Source organism: Diceros bicornis, chromosome 24 (assembly GCF_020826845.1).
Source record: "Diceros bicornis minor isolate mBicDic1 chromosome 24, mDicBic1.mat.cur, whole genome shotgun sequence".
NCBI classification, from domain to species: domain Eukaryota; kingdom Metazoa; phylum Chordata; class Mammalia; order Perissodactyla; family Rhinocerotidae; genus Diceros; species Diceros bicornis.
Window position 1 is genome coordinate 8,312,882 of NC_080763.1, and position 19,896 is coordinate 8,332,777.

The 19,896-nt window shown below is 34.7% G+C and overlaps 1 protein-coding gene across 8 annotated transcripts in view; it reads left to right on the top strand.

Annotated features, from left to right (window-relative positions):
• Nucleotides 1-19,896, top strand: part of KIAA0586 (KIAA0586 ortholog) — a 133,375-nt gene that overhangs the window by 34,118 nt on the left and 79,361 nt on the right. For all 8 annotated transcript variants that reach the window (XM_058567021.1, XM_058567024.1, XM_058567017.1 and 5 more), the window contains 8 exons: nt 4,788-5,015; nt 5,941-6,115; nt 8,978-9,172; nt 10,484-10,671; nt 12,550-12,660; nt 13,849-13,929; nt 18,086-18,279; nt 19,558-19,676. In XM_058567021.1, the coding sequence (XP_058423004.1) occupies nt 4,788-5,015; nt 5,941-6,115; nt 8,978-9,172; nt 10,484-10,671; nt 12,550-12,660; nt 13,849-13,929; nt 18,086-18,279; nt 19,558-19,676 (1,291 nt within the window). The remainder of the gene's footprint in view (nt 1-4,787; nt 5,016-5,940; nt 6,116-8,977; nt 9,173-10,483; nt 10,672-12,549; nt 12,661-13,848; nt 13,930-18,085; nt 18,280-19,557; nt 19,677-19,896) is intronic.

The following is a 19,896-nucleotide window of genomic DNA, read 5'->3' on the forward strand; positions in this document are numbered from 1 at the left end:
ATGTCTTGTAGTTCTCATTGTATAGGTCCTTCACCTCCTTGGTAAGATTTATTCCTAGGTATTTTATTCTTTTTGATGCAATTGTAAATGGTATTATCTTTTTGAGCTCTCTTTCTGTTAGTTCATTATTAGCATATAGAAATGCAACTGATTTTTGTAGATTGATTTTGTACCCTGCAACTTTGCTGTAGTTGTTGATTGTTTCTAACAGTTTTCCAACAGATTCTTTAGGGTTTTCTATATATACAATCATGTCATCTGCAAATAGTGAGAGTTTCACTTCTTCGTTACCTATTTGGATTCCTTTTATTCCTTTTTCTTGCCTAATTGCTCTGGCCAAAACCTCCAGTACTATGTTGAACAGGAGTGGTGAGAGTGGGCAGCCCTGCCTCGTTCCTGTTCTCAGAGGAATGGCTTTCAGTCTTTCCCCGTTGAGTATGATGTTAGCTGTGGGTTTGTCATATATGGCCTTTATTATGTTGAGGTACTTTCCTTCTATTCCCATTTTATTGAGAGTTTTTATCATAAATGGATGTTGTATCTTGTCAAATGCCTTCTCTGCGTCTATTGAGACGATCATGTGGTTTTTATTCTTTGTTTTGTTGATGTGATGTATCACGTTGATTGATTTGCGGATGTTGAACCATCCCTGCGTCTCTGGTATAAATCCCACTTGATCATGGTGTATGATCTTTTTAATATATTGTTGTATTCGGTTTGCCAATATTTTGTTGAGGATTTTTGCATCAATGTTCATCAGCGATATTGGCCTGTAATTTTCTTTCTTTGTATTGTCTTTGTCTGGTTTCGGTATCAGGGTGATGTTGGCCTCATAGAATGATTCAGGAAGTGTTCCATCTTCCTCTATTTTTTGGAATAGTTTGAGGAGGATGGGTATTAAATCTTCTTTGAATGTTTGGTAAAATTCACTGGAGAAGCCATCTGGTCCTGGACTTTTATTTTTTGGGAGGTTTTTGATTACTATTTCAATCTCTTGTGATTGGTCTATTCAGGTTCTCCATTTCTTCTTGGTTCAATTTTGGGAGGTTGTATAGGTCTAAGAATTTATCCATTTCTTCTAGATTGTCCAATTTGTTGGCATATAATTTCTCATAGTATTCTCTTATAATCCTCTGTATTTCCATGGTATCCGTTGTAATTTCTCCTCTTTCATTTCTAATTTTATTTACTTGAGCCTTTTCTCTTTTTTTCTTAGTTAGCCTGGCTAAGGGTTTGTCTATTTTGTTTATCTTCTCGAAGAACCAACTCTTTGTTTCATTAATCCTTTCTACTGTTTTTTTGGTCTCAATATCATTTATTTCTGCTCTGATTTTTATTATTTCTCTCCTTCTGCTGGCTTTGGGCTTTGTTTGTTCTTCTTTTTCTAGTTCTGTTAGGTGTAATTTAAGGTTGCCTATTAGGGCATTTCTTGTTTGTTAAGGTGGGCTTGTATCGCTATGAGTTTCCCTCTCAGGACCGCTTTTGCTGCGTCCCATATGGTTTGATATGGCATGTTATCATTTTCGTTTGTTTCCAGATAGTTTTTGATTTCTCCTTTAATTTCATCAATGATCCATTGGTTGTTCAGTAGCATGTTGTTTAATCTCCACATTTTTGTCACTTTCCCAGTTTTTTTTTCCTGGTTCATTTCCAGTTTCATAGCCTTATGGTCTGAAAAGATGCTTGTTATGATTTCAATCTTCTTAAATTTATTGAGGCTTGCTTTGTTTCCCAACATATGGTCTATCCTAGAGAATGTTCCATGCGCGCTTGAGAAGAATGTGTAGTCAGCTGTTTTTGGGTGGAGTGCTCTGTATATGTCTACTAGGTCCATCTCGTCCAGTTTTTCATTTAAGTCTAATATTTCTTTATTAACTTTTTGTCTGGATGATCTATCCATTGCTGTAAGTGGGGTGTTAAGATCCCCTACTATTATTGTGTTGTTGTTGATTTCTCCTTTTAGGTTTGTTAATAGTTGCTTTATGTACATTGGTGCTCCTATGTTGGGTGCATATATATTTATAAGTGATATGTCTTCTTGATGGAGTGTCCCTTTTATCATTATATATTTCCCTTCTTTGTCTTTCTTAACCTGTTTTATCTTGAAGTCTACTTTGTCTGATATGAGTATGGCAACACCTGCTTTCTTTTGTTTGCCATTAGCTTGGAGTATTGTCTTCCATCCTTTCACTCTGAGCCTGTGCTTGTCTTTAGTGCTAAGATGTGTTTCCTGAAGGCAGCATATTGTTGGGTCTTGCTTTTTAATCCATCCTGCCACTCTGTATCTTTTGATTGGAGAGTTCAATCCATTTACATTTAGGGTAATTATTGAAATATGAGGGTTGAATGTTGCTGTTTTGTCACTTATTTTCTGGTTCTTTTGCATTTCCTTTGTTTCTTGTCCCATTTGTTTTGGACTGCCAATTCAGTTTGGTTGTTCTGTCTTATGATTCTTCTAGTTTTCTCTTTGTTTATCATATGTGGTTTTAATTTGATTATTTGTTTAGTGGTTACCTTGAGGTTTGGGCGAAAAATCTTCTGTATGAGATAGTCCATTATCTGATAGCCTCCTATTTCCTTATACTAAGTCAATTCAGTCACTTTCCTCTTCCCCTTCTAAATTGCTCTTGTTATACCTTATTCTATCTTGTGTTGTGGCTGTGTGTTTACAGTGATGAGGTTAAATTTATTTTTGGTGAATTTCTTCCTTTGATCTTTGAGTTTAGTATTTAAGTGGTTGCTAACCTATTCCGGTAAAGATCTACTATTTCTCTGATTTTGTCTACCTACTTTTCTCCTTACTCCAAGCTTTGTGTTCCTTTCTCTTCTTGTTTTCAGGCCTGAGGGCCTTCTTGAGTATTTCTTGTAGTGGCGGTCTCGTGGCTATGAACTCCCTTAGCTTTTGTTTATCTGGGAGAGTTACTATTTCTCCATCATATTTGAAGGATATTTTTGCTGGATAGAGTATTCTTGGCTGAAAGTTTTTGTCTTTTAGTATTTTGAATATATCATTCCAGTCTCTTCTAGCCTGAAAAGTTTCTGTTGAGAAATCCGCTGAGAGCCTGATGGGAGTTCCTTTGTACGTTATTTTTTGTTTTTGTCTAGCTGCCCTTAATATTGTTTCTTTGTCGTTGACCCTGGCTAGCCTTACCACTAGGTGTCGTGGTGAAGGCCTTTGTCTGTTAATATATATAGGCGTCCTGTTGGCTTCGCTTACTGGTATTTCCTGCTCCTTCCCCAGATTTGGGAAATTTTCAGCTATTATTTCCTTGAATAGGCTCTCTGTTCCTCTTTCCCTCTCCTCTCCCTCAGGAATACCTATAATTCTTATGTTACATTTTCTAATAGAGTCCGATATTTCTCGGAGTCTTTCTTCATTTCTTTTTAGTCTTAGTTCTCTCTCTTCTTCCATCTGGAGTATATCTGTATTCCTATCCTCTAAAGTACTAATTCTTTCCTCCATATTGTCAGCTCTGTTCTTTAAAGATTCCAGATTCTCCTTTATCTCCTCCATTGTGTTCTTCATCTCCATCAGCACTGATAGGTTTTTCTTTATGATTTCAATCTCTTTTGTGAAGAAACTCCTAATCTCATTTAATTGTTTGTCTGTGTTGTCTCGTATTTCGTTGAGTGTTTTTATGATAGCTATTTTGAAATCTCTGTCATTTAGTTTATGGATTTCTGTGTCTTCGGGGTTGATTTCTGGGTGCTTGTCATTTTGTTTCTGGTCTGGTGATTTCATATATTTTTGCATTGTGGTTCCTGTGTTGGTTTTGATTTTCCTCATCCTGGAAGTCTCTGGTTGCAATTTCCACCTGCCGCCACTGTGTGGTGGTAAAGGGCTGTGTAGTCTAAGCCCCCTGCGCTCTGCCCCAGTTTTTCTGCTGCGATCCGCAGTTTTGTTTTGTTTTGTTTTTTTTTTCCCCACTGCGATCCACGGGTCCAGTCCAGTTTATTCAGGTCTGCCTCGGACTGCTAGATCTGGTCGAGCTGCAGACTCCGGGTTGCGGGGAGGGGGGAGCTCTCTCTTTTGCCCTCTGGGTCCCTGACGTGGGAGGCTTCTCGTTTGCCCCTCTTTATCCGCTCTCTGGGTTGCTCAGATGTTGATGGTAGCCCTGTGGCTCCTCTGAGCCCTCTGTGCGGGAGTTTCCCACTGGCTGAGAGCGCCCGAAGAGCTACAGTTTCCCGCCGAGGGCCGCCCCTCCCCCCTCTCTGGGAGCCGCGCGGACCGGATCGCTGATCTGATGGGGAGGGAGCGGAGTTCTTCTTACCTCTCCCCACTTCCTCCGGGGGCCCAGCACGTTCCGCTCTCAGATGTGCGGCAGTGTGGATCCCTCCGCTCTAGCTTTTCACTGTCTGGGATTCCGTTGTTGTTCTGTGGCTGTTACTTTTGTTGTATCTTGTGGGGGAAGAATTCACGGGAAAGCTCACTCCGCCATGATGCTGACGTCACACCCAATTTAATTTTTTGAACAGTTACTATAGTCATATGGTTCAAACATCAAAAAGTGTAAAAAGGTTTATCGTGAAAAGTTGCTCTCCTACCCCTGTACATCATCTACTATTTCTCATTCCCCCTGCTCCATAAGACACCGATCTTTTTAGTTTTTTGTTTATTTTTCCAGAGAAGTTTTATTCATATGTAAACAATATCATTTATTTATAAAGCATTTAAAACTGCTAAATTATATTTGTGTAACAGCAGAAAATAAATTCTAATACTTTTGATGTGAAAGCATTACTACTTGGATTAGATTTTAAGTAATTTTGGTTTTGGTTATGTTAAGGATGAACTGGCAAGAAAAGATTATGAACAAAAGAGGTTTGATCAGAAGAATCAAAGGACCAGGAAAGCTCAGAATATGAGTAAAGATATTAAAACCAACACGCAAGACAAAACAGTAAACAATTCTGTAATTCCAAGAAAACATTCTCAGAAACAAAAAGAGGAGCATTTTAGAAATCCACCTGTCAAGAGCAAGCCTGCTTCAAGCTTACAGAAAGAGAGAAAAGAAGTAAGATCCTGCTCTGGTTTTGTGACATCGGTATTGCATTGTAATTGATCATTCTCTTTAAGATATAAATAATGAAATGAGTATGAAAATGTTTTAAAAATATGAAGGACTATACAAATGTAAACCATCTTTAAACTATTGATATTCAAGGTTTTGGATATCCATAATGTGGGAAGCACTGCACAAAATACATAATTCCTTCCTTCTGAGATCTCACACTTAGAATCTGAGTATTTTAGTTCTAGCAGGTATATCTAGAGATCATCTAGTTGAAACATTAGGTTCTCTACTTCATGGTACTCAAAATTGTGTTTTATCTGTGTGTGTGTATGTATATATAGTTTTTGTTTGTTTCTCAGTTTAACAAATGTATGTTTGTGCCTAGTGATTGTGAGGCATGGCACTAGATACTATGGAGGGAATGTTTTTGGCTGCTCTAACTAGTCTGTAACTTTCTTAATGCCAAACATGATTGTTGGGCACATTAATAAAGCATCTAATTCAATGCTTCACACATAGTAGATGCTCAATAAATGCTACCTTTCTATGGCATTTAGATTATGATTGAAGGTGGGATCAGGAATGTGGAAAATCATTTAAAGACTTGATTTATGTTATATTATTATACTTGAATGTAATTAATATGTAATATGTGTTTAAACCTTACTTTTTGGTACTAAAAATATTTACTAGTGTAAGAACTTTCACGTTTCTTGGTAGGATGATTTTCATATTTAATTTTCATGCTTTTGAAAACTATAAAACTATAGTTTGAAAACTAAATCCAGAATTTAAGAGCCATTAACATGGAGGACTTTCCTGAGATCATTCTTATAATAGTACTTAAGCTGGCAAAAGAAGGCTTTAGAAATATAAGTGTTTGATGACTATTTTGCTGGTGAGTTGAATAACTTTGTATACTTAGGGATTTTTGAAAGCAACCTCAGTGATACAAGATGAGGATTATATGTTGCAAATTTATGGAAAACCAGTTTATCAGGGCCATCGCAGCACTCTTAAAAAAGGACCATATCTCAGATTTAATTCTCCATCTCCTAAGTCCAAACCACAAAGACCGAAATTAATAGAACGAGTTAAAGGTAAGGAACCTCATTTTTGTAGTAAACCTCATTTTTTATGGTATCAGTTTAATATGTAAAATTTAATTTTTGCTTTTTATTTATTACTTATAAATACAGTTCAAATTACATAATGCTTAGGGATGGAAAAACAATTCCTTCTGAGAGAGTAGGAAAAAATAGACCAGATTCAAGGCACAAGATAGGAATAAGTGGGAAAAGATATAGGATTAGATGGTATCTTCAGACAAAGCATGATAAAATTTGCATTTATGAGATGATGAGTCTTGCACAATGCAAATTATAATCTAGGGAAATAGACATTTCCATGAAGACTTTGGTTCATCATGTTCTGTATGAATAGAAAGAAGCCATATATGCTGGGCATTATCATAAAAGTGCCTATGGGGGCTTGTGCAGTTTTGTTTGTTCTGAAAGAGCATTAGATAGCAAAGGTAAAAAATTTTTTTGGTACTTGGGTACACAACTAAAAATATCTTAATTTATGACTATGACTATATCTTTCGACTCACACCTATGATTTCACTAGTATATTTAAATATAACTTTCAGTTAAATATTGAGTCTGTTGACTTTGGTTACATATTGAAGTTTCTCAACTTGTACTTTAGCAGTCAGCAAGCCACTTTGACAATATGCCATAACTAGTGGATGCCAACTATTTTTCTTTCTTATCCTTTCTGGAAGTTGGAGCCATGGCAGTTGCTTTAGTTTTCCTTTCATTTCATTTCTAAAAGTTAGGTGATCATATAGGGTGTCAGTTTATCTAGAAATCCTACTGATGTTACTTTAGTAAATCATATAGCTTATGGATGATCTTTACCTTGTTAGATGATATTTACCTTAGTATTTCCTCTTGCTTATTAGCACTTTGCTATTAACTTCTTTTGAGATTTTGAAAAGCCTTTGCAAAAAATAACTCAAGGTTTTAAAATACTTTCAAGTCTTAAAATCTTAAGGTCCAAAATACTTTCAAATCCAAAAAATCCTGAGAATACATGCTCATCTGTGGACCTTTGTACCTGTTATCTCCTCTACTTGGAGAGCTTTTCCTCAGACACTTGCGTGGCTCACTCTCTCAGTTCTTCCATCTCTGCTCTTAGATGTTGGCTCCTCAGAGAGGTCTACCTGGACCATCCTATCCAAAAAATGATCTCCTATCCCTCTCTAACCCATTGCCCTGCCTTATTGTTCTTCATAGCACTTTTCACTATCTGACATTATATCTTTGTTGATTGACTGATTGTTTTCCTTACTATACTGTAAGCTTCATGAGTACAGTTGGTTTATTCAGTTGTATACCCTGTGTCTGAAATGATGCCTAACATGTATTAACTGCTGAAAAAATATATTTTAAATAAACACTCAAAAATATTCATTCAATCGAATGGATGAATACTAGAGAACAGGATGAAAAAATACAGATGTGATACTAAAATTTTTCTTCCTGGAATCATGAAACTATATTTAAAAGTCTAGGTTCATAAAACCTAAAATAAAATATTCAGGGCCGGCCCCGCGGCTTAGTGGTTAAGTGCGCGCACTCCACTACTGGCGGCCCGGGTTCGGATCCCGGGCGCGCACCGACGCTACTCCGGCCATGCCAAGGCTGCATCCCACATACAGCAACTACAAGGATGCTGTAGTAAAAGTAAAAGTAAAAATGTAGTAATTTCATGAATTTATTTAGAAAATATTTTAGTTTCTTTTTCTTTACACTTTTGCTTTTCTTTACTTTTCTCAGGTCCCATAGAAATTTATCTTCTCCTCCAAAGAGGCAGATAATTAGACAAATTCCTAACTTTTTAAGAATTCAGGATTTAATGTCTATATAGATTTCCTTCATAGGAATAGAAAAAATGTATAATGGTATTAACTTCTGTAGGATTTTAATAGGTATAGAATTTGATTATCTGTAGATAATTTCAAAGGATAAAGGCTAGTTATCGAGAATTATATCATGAATAAAGTTTAATGAGATGATAAAAAAATCCAATTCCAAAAATGATGATTAACTTTTTTGTATCTATAAGAAAAAAATTCAATGAGTTAAATAATACAGTCTGAATATTCTTTTTATTTATTTATTTATTTATTTATTTATTTATTTATTTATTTATTTATTTATTTTTGTGAGGAAGATCAGCCCTGAGCTAACATCCGTGCTAATCTTCCTCTTTTCGCTGAGGAAGACCAGCTCTGAGCTAACATCTATTGCCAATCCTCCTCCGTTTTTTCTCCCCCCCCCCAATCCCCAGTAGATAGTTGTATGTCATAGTTGCACATCCTTGTAGTTGCTGTATGTGGGATGCAGCCTTGGCATGGCCGGAGTAGCGTCGGTGCGCGCCCGGGATCCGAACCCGGGCCGCCAGTAGTGGAGTGCGCGCACTTAACCACTAAGCCGCGGGGCCGGCCCTGAATATTCTTTTGAGTTTTTATTCAACATTTTTTTCCTAGTCATTGTATCTATTCTGTCATAGTAGTTGTACAAGTTGTTACATCTATTCAGGGGTTAAGAAACCATGATCTGCAGGTCAGCTGCCTGTTTTTATAAATAATGTTTTATTGGAACATAGCTATGCTCATTCATGTATTGTTGATGACTGCTTTCATGCTACAGTGGAGGAGTTGAGATGTTGCAACTGAGACCACGTGACCCATGAGACTACAATATGTACTATCTGGCCTCTCAAAAAAAAATTTGCCAACCCCTGGTTTATATGTTGCTTCTGTTTTGGGGCCCTCTAACCTTATTATATAGAAGGAGACCTTTCTGTGAGGAAGAGGTGCTGTATTTCTAGATGGCTGGATAGTAGATGTTCAAACAGTACTTTTAAATATCTGCCATTGATGAACATTACAGGCACTAAAGTAAAGTCGATAAGAACACAAACTGACTCTTACGCAACAAAACCTGCAAAGATGGATTCTAAACTGCAACATTCTGTTACTATGGTGCCCCCTGGTGATCAGCAGTATTTGTTCAGTCCAAGCCGAGAAATGCCTACTTTTTCAGGTACACTGGAAGGCCATCTAATTCCTATGGCAATTCTTTTAGGTAAGACCCAACAAAATATATGGGGTAAATTTTAAACTCTTGCCAGCAGTAGCAGAACTTGCAAAATGGTGCTGACAGGATAGTCACCTATGTTTTTCCATTATGTTGCTTATATTTGTGGATAGGGCCTCAGAATGTGTCTTACTCTGTAACAGCAGTCTCAGAAATGATGGGTTCCTGCTATAGTTTCACTCACAGGAAACGTTCTTTTGGTATTTTATAGTACATTGCTGTAGGTGAAATGAAATTAAAAAAAAGTTTAGACATGTCATAGACATTGATAATAATTAAAGATTCAAGAATTTTGATTGGTTTAATATCATCACATCTTAGGGGAAGTACTTTAAAGTACCTTTTATGTACTTTTGAACTAGGCTGTGATAAGTTAAAATTATGTGGTTGTAAATTCTAAGCCAATAGTTGGTTAATTACTTATTTGAGTTCTCTCAGACTTATCATTGTAAAAACTGAACAAATCATTTTTGCTTTCACATTAGCTCTTTAAGTCTAGTTAGCTATTTTTTTTCTTTAGTGTCATTTCTGTTCTTAATTTTGATGAATGATTTAAATATGAATATTTTTCGACATGAGAGAACTTTTTATTTTTGATATTATGGGTTAATGGCATATCAACCTAATAGTTAATATCTGTTCAAACATGCCTTTTATTAATACCATAGCTAATAATTATGAAGTTACTGTGTGCCAGGTACAGATGTAAGTACTTTACGTATAGAACACATGGTAATGTACCAATTATATAGATGAAGAAACTGAGGAGACGTTAACAGAGAAGTTAAGTGATTTGTCAGAGGCCACGTGGCTAGAGTGGAGCTGGCTTTAGAGTCTGTGCTTTTAATGAGTTCACTGTACTGTCTCTCTTTACTTTCACATATAGGAAACAAGTGAAACTTGGAAGTGAAAGCTAACAAGTTTTTGACAGCTATGATAGTTAGCAAATAGTGGGCCTACATGCTGTTTATTGGTAGTCCAACACTAGTATTTTCTTGCTGGTTTTGTTTCTGTCCATTGATGCTCTATGAAGATTTGAGATTCAAAATAATACAATATAATGCAATACGTTTTAGTCATGGCTTTGCCGCTTATTAATTATGACCTTTGGTAAATTATGTTTCTGAACCTCTGTTTCCTCAACTGTAAAATGTGGACAATATTAATACCGCATAAGTTTGTTTTGAGGGTCAAATTGGATAGTGTGTGAGAAATGTTTAGTTCCTCTCAAGGTTGTGTATTAGATTTTCCCCTTTATTTCTGAAATGGTTGACTCATTTTCTCCCCCAAACTTTTTAGGACAAACCCAAAGTAATAGTGATTCCATGCCACCTGCTGGAGTAATTGTCAACAAGCCACACCCTGTAACAGTGACTACTTCTATCCCTCCATCATCTCGAAAAACAGAAACTGGAGTGAAGAAACCTAACATAGCAGTTGTAGGAATGAGGTCGGAAAAAAAGGATCCTCCTCAGCTTACTGTGCAGGTGTGCCAGGGTGCATGAACAGAAAATTTTAAGGAAAAAGAATTTTTGACTTAACTTGAGCGCTTAAATTTATTAGATTGCTTCACAGAAACTTTGCTTTCATCGTGGGTCTTTCGTTTGTTCTTTGAAACTGTGATGTTAATATGATGTCTCTATCCTTGTTCTGCATGATTTAAGCTACCTTTTCTAAACCAATGACTCATATCCACGGGACTCGATATTCCAAAGGGAACAATTGAACAGTATACTATAATTAATTTAAAAAGATAATGGTTTGACTTATATAATTAATACTTCAATCTTTACACAAACATGTATAAGAAGACTTCAGTGAATGGAGAGAGAACTTATATGTGAAGGTTAAATATTCAGGTTGTCAATTCTTCCTAAGTTAATATATAATTTAAGTGAAATTGTAATTAAAAAAACAAACCATGAGTTTTATTTTTTAACTCGAACTTTAGGATCATTTTGATATTTGAAAGAACAAAGGGTTTAGAAAAGTTAAAGTGTTTTGGTACTGGTCCTGTATACAAAGTATTTCAGAAATAGCCTTGGTTATTTAAAAAAGAATGTAATATGTGATGTTTACTTCATAAATCAGTGGGAAATAGGATTCTTGTAAACGAAATAATGTGTGTTGCAGTTGGTTAGCAATGTGAAAAATAGATCAATTTTAGACTCTGAACTCCTACTGTATAGCAGATGAGTTACAGATAGGCCAAAGTATAACTATGAAATATAAAAACATAGAAGAATTAGAAGGTAGTTGCGTGGAATCTTTGTCAGAGCTGAAGCTAAGTCTGGATGTGAGAGAAGAAAACTTACGTATGATAGAAAAACAGGTTTGAATCTATAAAATCTAAAACTTAAATTCATAAAAAATTCCTAAATAAAGAGGAAAACAACATACAAGGAGAACATATGAAAGGAATATGCTAGAAAGAATTAATTTTTAAATATAAAAACCTCCATAAAGTAATAAGAAAACATAAAGGCAAATCCAGAAATACTCAAAGACTATGAATAAGACTCTACAGAAGAGGAAATACAGTTTATAGGCAAGCAAATTGAATAATTTGTCTTGCTAGTTATCAAGATAATGCAATTAAAATAACAATAATATACCTCCATTTAAAAACTGTTATTATTGAAACAATTATGTTATCTAATTTGGGTGAAGGTTGGATAAAACTTATACTTGATTATGTTTTTGATGGTGTAAATAGAGCTCATTTAGATTGCATTTTGGCAGTGATTACCAAGAATCTTAAACATTCGTGCCCTGTGGCTCAAGTAATCTGTTACTTGGCTATCTAGGATAATGAGATAATTCAAAGTTTAGGGGAAAAAACCCCTATATATAGGGGTATATAACTGATATATATATGAAGAAGTTTTTTGTAGTGATATATATATCTATATATATCTATAGATATATATATATAATAATGGAAATATTAGGAATATTCTAAATGTTTATCAAGACGAAAATGATTAATTAAAGCATGTATATTTATTGAAATATCATACAGTCATTTACAATATAATTATGAAGTCTATATGGAAGCATAATAAGGTGTTTGTGACCTAATTACAATGAAAAATTAGGAATGAAACTATTTTAGATTTTAGCTATGCATAAGTGGATAGTAAAAAGATAAAAGGAGTAGTGAAAATGAAGTTGTCTTAAGATAGTAGGAGTTTGTGTTCCCCCTTTATTTTATAAATTTTGTAAAATATGCTTTCATAGTTAAAAAAAAGTTGTTATCCGTTGTCTTCGCAACAAAAAGTTAAATGTATGTTATTGATCTATAGATTGACAAATATTTGAGTCAAAATGATGAGGAGAAAGCTGGCTGTGGTGTTCTGTTTTAGGTATTACCCAATGTAGATATTGACAGCATTTCGAATGGTAGTGCTGATGTCAGTCCATCTCTGCCTAGTCCCAAAGAAGCATCTCCTCCTCCTCTGCAAACCTGGATACAGGTATTGTTCAGAAATTGATCACATAGTTTTGAGTAATGTCTGACTATAGATTTTAACTAATGTTATTCCATGCAAAGTCTTCCATTATAATCTATTATAATAATTTAGATTTTAAAGAAAAAATTCAAAATGAATCTGGAAGTGCTTATGAACTTGAAAGTTTGTTTAAGATCCTTACATTTATAAACATTCTGAAGGTCATAACCCTTAGTGTAACTTTTTGGTAACTTAAGCTGTAAGACTCTCACATGTGAAGAAAGAATTTCTTTCTCTTTTGGAGAAGAATCTTGATTTAAATGAGAATTAAATTATAGTTTTCCTGAATGTGAATTTTATGGTGACAATTGGAGTTTATATTTTGGGATGTTACTTTGTCAGTATAGTATTAACGTATTGCAAAAATATACGTTTCTTCCTAGTATTTGTTTGCTACTGAATAATGAAGTTATGACTTTTACTACACAGCAAAATAGCACTGTACTTTTCCCAGGGTTTCATCTATTGTAAGCAAATTTGGTCATCAAGGATACACATTTAAAGAGAGGGAGAACACCAACAATTTTTCACAATCAGAAGTAGTAAAATAGAACTGACCCTAAACGGCGTTTGTGACTAATTTAATTTTTTTATGAGTAATTTTTTTCACCAGAATTTTATTAAAACATGTATGATTACAAATAATAATTTTTTGGACTGTTTGTCATTCTGCTCAGGAAGAAGCTATTGTGGTTTTGGTGACTATATTATATATAGTGAGGCCTAGAGACTAAATTTGTAAAATAACTATTTTGTTTATCTTGCTAAATTATTTGATTCTGTGTCTGTCTTTTTGTGAGTTTGTCTATGTATATACTTATATACCTACACATATATACCTAAACACTTTATCTTAACTCTAGGAGAGAAATCACAATTATATCAACTTGATCAATTGGCTTAAGTTGCATTGTTGATGGAGTCCTTGACAGAAAAATTTACATTTAATTTTTTATAGGTATTGAAAGGGGAGCCTAATGGCTTGGGGACTATCTTGGATTTCATTTACTAATGAAATCAATTCTGAACAGGATATTAAAAAAGTAGGACCGTGTAATTACAAGCTTATGCTATGGGAGGAAATATGATAAATTATGTAGAAATTAAAAAGACAGTAAGCACAACAAAAACTTTCTGAAAATGCTTTCTTAGGCTCCAGAATTTACGATGGTAGATGAACAGGAGGTGAAGTTTCCAGGAACTAACTTTGATGAAGTCATTGATGTCATACAGGTAACAAAGCCTAGAAATCATGAAGAATTATTTTTCTACCAGTATTTTTCCATGTGATTATCTTTTTTTTTAAGGACTTTATGTAATTTTTTAGAGTAGTTTTAGTAGTAGTTTTAGGTTCACAACAAAATTGAGGGGAAGGTACAGAGATTTCCCATGTACCTCCTACCCCTACACATGCATAGCCTCTCCCATTATCAACAGTCCCCCACCAGGGTGGTAACATTTGTTAAAATTGATGAACCTACACTAACACATCATTATCACTCAAAGTCCATAGTTTACCTCAGGGTTCGCTCTTGATGTACGTTCTATGGATTTGGACAAATATATCCATCATCATAGTATCATACAGAGTATTTTCACTATCTTAAAATCCTCTGTGTTCTGCCTATTTATTCATCCCCAACTCACCCCAATCCCTGGCAACCACTGATCTTTTTACTGTCTCCATAGTTTTGCCTTTTCCAGAATGTCATATAGTTGGAATCGTACAGTATGTAGCCTTTTCAGATTGGATTCTTTCACTTTGTAATATGCGTTTAAGCTTCCTCCATATATTTTCATGACTTGATAGTTCATTTATTTTTAGCATTGAGTAATATTCCATTGTCTGGATGTACCACAGTTTATTTATCCATTCACCTACTGAAGGGCATCTTGGTTGTTTCCAAGTTTTGGGAATTATTAATAAAGTTTCTTTTAACATCTGTGTGCATATTTTTATGTGGACGTAAGTTTTCAACTCCTTTAGGTAAATATCAAGGAGCATGATTGCTGAATCGTGTGGTAAAAGTATGTTTAGATTTGAAAGAAACTGCTAACCCGTCTTCCAAAGTGGCTGTAACATTTTGCATTCCCACCAGCAATGAATTAGAGTTCCTGCTGCTCCACATCCTTGTCAACGTTTGATGCTGTCCATGTTCTGGATTTTGGCCATTCTCATGGATGTGTGGTGCTATCTCATTGTTATTTTAATGCGCATCTCCCTGATGACATATGATGTTGAGCATCTTTTCATATGCTTATTTGCCATCTGTATATCTTCTTTGATGAGGTGTCTGTTAAGGTCTTGGCCTTTTAAGTTGGGTTGTTTTCTTATTGAGTTTTAAGAGTTCTTTGTATATTTTGGATAACAGTTCTTTATCAAATGTGTCTTTTGCAAATACCTTCTCCCAGTCTATGGCTTGTCTTCTAATTCTCTTGACATTGTCTTTCACAGAGCAGAGGTGTTTACTTAGAATGAAGTCCAGCTTATTAATTATTTCTTTCATGGATTGTGCCTTTGATGTTGTATCTAAAAAGTCGTTGCCATACCCATAGTCATCTAGGTTTTCTATTATGTTATTTTCTAGGAGTTTTATGGTTTTGTGTTTTACACTTAGGTTGATGATCCATTTTGAGTTAATTTTTGTGAAAGATGTAAGGTCTGTGTCTAGATTCATTTTTTTGCCTGTGGATGTCCAGTTATTCCAGCACCATTTGTTGAAAGACTATTTTTGCTCCATTGTATTGCCTTTGCTCCTTTGTCAAAGATCAGTTGACTCTGTTTATGTGGGTTTATCTCTGAGATCTTTTATTCTCTTTCCTTCATCTGTTTGTCTTTCCTTCCATCAATACCACATTGTCTTGATTACTCTTGCTTTATAATAAGTTGAAGTTGGCTAGTGTCGGTTCTCCAACTTTATTCTTCTCCTTCAATATTGTGTTGGTTATTCTGGGTCTTTTGCCTCTCCATATAAATTTTAGAGTCAGTTTTTTGGTATCTACAAAATAATTTATTGAGAGTGCATTGAATCTATAGATCAAGTTGGAAACAACTGACATCTTGACAATATTGAATCTTCCTGTCCATGAACACAGAATATCTCTTCATTTATTTAGTTCTTTGATTTCATTCATCAGAATTTTGTAGTTTTCTTCATATACAGTTCTTATACATATTTGATTAGATTTATACCTAAGTATTTCATTTTTGGGAGTGCTAATGTAAATGGTATCGTGTGTTTAATTTCAAGTTCTACTTGTTCATTGTTGGTATATAGGAAAGTGATTGACTTTTGTATATTAACTTTGTATCTTGCAACCTTGCTATAATCAATAATGAATTGCAGGAGTTTTTTGTTGATTCTTTCAGATTTTCTACGTAGACAGTCATGTCATCTGCAAACAAAGACAGTTTTATTTTTTCCTTCCCAATTTGTATTCCTGTTATTTTCTTTTCTTGTCTAATTGCATTAGCAAGGACTTCTAGTACAATGTTGAAAAGGAGTGGTGAGAGGAGACATCCTTGCCTTGTTCCTGATGGTTAAGTAACTTTTGACCATCAATATTATGTTACAGTGCTTTGAGAAACTTCCTTTTACTTTTGAGTTAAATATATTTTTATTTTAAAATTATAAAGTTGTTATTCTATCATCATTCAGTATTATCTTCATCTATATCACCTAGCTGCCTCTGTGAAACTTAATGATTATCAGCTGTTTCCCACCTGCCTCTCATCTCTCATGCTTCCTGCTTCCTTTGCATTTCCTTTGGCTTCCCTCCCTCCAACCTGTTCTTTCTTCATTCTGTTATATTTGTCTGTTCGATTTCTGGATTATTGGCAAGGTCACCACTTAGTTCGTATTGAGGTAAAAAGTTATGAGGGCTCTAAAATCCCAGGGAAGAGCCTATATAGTGGAAAGAGTTATAGAAATGATAGAAATGGTAAAATAGAAGGAGGGGAAAAAATAGGAGGAAATAAAATATAAAGGATGGGAGATAAGATCATAGAACATAGAGACTACTTGAATAATAATGTGTCAGTAGACTTTAAAGAATACATTTCTTCTTATTTCTTAGACTTCCAGAAGTTTTGTTAATCATAAAATGAAACCCTATTTTGGAATATTAAGAGAGATGCAATGTATTAAAGTTATTTGCTCATTGGTATGTCTTCTCATGTGAATTCCACAGGAGTGTTTTGAAGGCAAGAATCTCGTTTATCTTCATATTCCTAATGCCTAGCAAATACATTTGACAACTGTTTGCTCAATATACAAGTGAAAGAAACAGTTTTAGAAATAGCAAAGGATTTGGAGTTCAAAGACAGGTGTTCCTGCCCTGGCTTTGCCACTTATTAGCTGTGGACTTCACTTTTCAGTAGGAGAATATTATTGACTTATAATTTTTAAAGAGTCCTAATTTTAGGGGGGATACATATTGAATTATTTACAGGTAAAATGATATATCTGTGATTTACTTCAAAATGAGATGTGAAGGGGGAAGTGGATGGGGTGAGTATAGATGACACAAGATTAGCCATGATTTGATTATTGTTAAAGCTGGGGAATGGATACATGTTATTTATACATAACAGATATAGTGCATGAGCACTGTTTTGTTTACTTTTAAATATGTGTGATATTTTTCATAATAAGAAGTTTAGAAATTCCAGAAATAATTCCTTTGATCATGATATGATGGCACAAATAATGTATAAGGTGACCTAACTGCATATTTAAATGTAAATTATAGGTTCTGTAAGAGGAAGCAGTGATACTTAGAAGCATCAGTTTTGTTATGATAATAAATTAAGATAAATTTCTAGAAGGAAATGTTAATAATATATATATATATTTTTTTGTGTGTGAGGAAGATTAGCCCTGAGCTAACATCAAATGCCAATCCTCCTCTTTTTTGCTGAGGAAGATTGGCCCTGGGCTAACATCCATGCCCATCTTCCTCTACTTCATATGGGACACTGCCACAGCACGGTTGACAAGTGGTATGTTGGTGCACGCCAGGGATCCGAACCCGCGAACCCCGGGCTGCTGCAGCGGAGCGCGTGCACTTAACCGCTATGCCACCAGGCCGGCCCCTTAATAATGTTTTATGTAGGAATCACCAAGTTTTCTAGTTTGTTTTGTGATTGTTTAAAATGAATATTGGGTTTTAAAAAGATAAAATAATTGTATAATTAAGGTTTCTTCAATGTGATCTGTATGGCAGATGTGTATATTATAAATAATGTGATACCACCTATTTAGAAATGCTGTTGATTAATTTAGAAGTGTTGGTTAATTTACCTACATAAGTTCCCTTCCTATACTTGTCACCCAATAAATGTTGAACAGATAGATGGATATAATAGTTTTGTTTTTATTATTACCAGGAAGAGGAAAAATGTGATGAAATTCCAGAATACTCTGAACCAATTCTGGAGTTTAACAGATGTGTTAAAGTTATTTCTACAAAATATAATGGTCCTCCATTTCCACCAGTTGCTTCTACTTCTCAGCCCACTGCTGATATTCTGGATAAAGTAATTCAGAGAAAGGAAACATTGGAAAATAGCTTAATTAAGTGGTGAGTTTACAGTGGTACTGGTGTGAACAGAATCATAGTAGCAAATACAAATGGAAAGTATTAAGTTTTGGTTGAAAATCTTCCTTGTCTCCTTTTGTTTATTAGACTTTTCCTTTGTTGTAGTCACTGGAAACCATTTGAGGTGATACTGAGGGTTAACTAATTGTTAAAGTTATTGTTTCTATCCTTGAATATTTGTACTTAGGCTGTCTATTGTGGCAAAAGAGGCTGTTGTTAAGTAACAAAAGCCTTAAAAATGTGCATGTTCTTTAATCCAGTGATTCACTTCCAGAAATTTATCCTGAGGAAATAATTATGGTTCTGCTACTAGGCCGTAGAATACTTAGCATGTGTAGCACTTACTACAAATAAGGCACTGTTCTGTGTGTTACTTATATATACTTATGAACTCTGTTTTTATCCCTATTTTTACCTGTGAGAAACCTTAAGGTATTTATGGAATAAACTAAACAACTGAATATTAATACAATTATTAAGATTAGGTTTAGAAGACTATTTAATGATGTTGAAAGATTAGTAATACACTGATGCATAAATGATCCAGGATATTAATGATGTAACCACAGTTTATAAGATTTCACTCAAAAATAAATGCGCATAGAAGAAAAATTTGAAAAACATACCCAATTGTTAACTGTGTTTATCCCTGAATCTGGGATTATGAGTGAGCCTTATCTATTTTTTTTTAGCTTTTATATATTTTCTGATTTTTCTACAATGAACATGTCTTATTGTGTTCTCCTTCCCTTTCTCCATTTTCTTCCTCTTCCCCTTCCTAAAAATGACCTTAGAAATCAATTTTCTTTTCTTTTCGGGAGAAAAACTACCTGTATTGCAGTCTATGTATTTATTTCCTCAAGGAACGGACAGCTGGACTTCTTTTCCCAGCTCTGATCTTGTATAGTTTTCTATGTGTGCTTTTAGAGTAGGGAACCCAACATTTTAGGTGCATGATTTGCCAGATAAGCATTGACCTAAACCTTATGAATTTAGGAGGTCTGTTAAACTTCTCGTTAGACTAATCTGAAAGATTTTACTTTGATTTAATGAACTCTCTCCCACATGGAGGGTCTGTTTCATGTGGTTTATTTTGCTAGGAGATAGGTTTGATTTTTTCTTTCCAGATTCAACTTTCAGAATGACTACTTTCACATGTAAATGTTTGTGTCCATGGGTAAAGGTTATTTTTAAGAGTGGTATTTCTAACTCTTTATACATTTCAATCAAATTTAGGAATCCTTAACTTTTATCCCCCAGGGTAGAACAAGAAATAATGTCAAGAATTATCTCTGGGCTCTTGCCGATCCAACAACAGGCCATAGCTAATGACAGTGGTTCAGTCAGTGATGCAAGTGAACCATTGACTTCTGACATTGGTGAGTGGAATGGAATTATTTAACTTTTTTTGTTATTAAAGGACAAAACCTTCAGGTAATTGTGGATTTATATATTCTAGATGTCAGGTAGTCCTCAGCTGACAAAACATAAGCTCTTACTTCCAATATCACTTCCTAGTTCCTCTCTGTAGTGGAGGTTAGTTCTCTCCCCCCACTGCCCTTATTTTATACTGAGCATTAACATTACTATACCACCCTC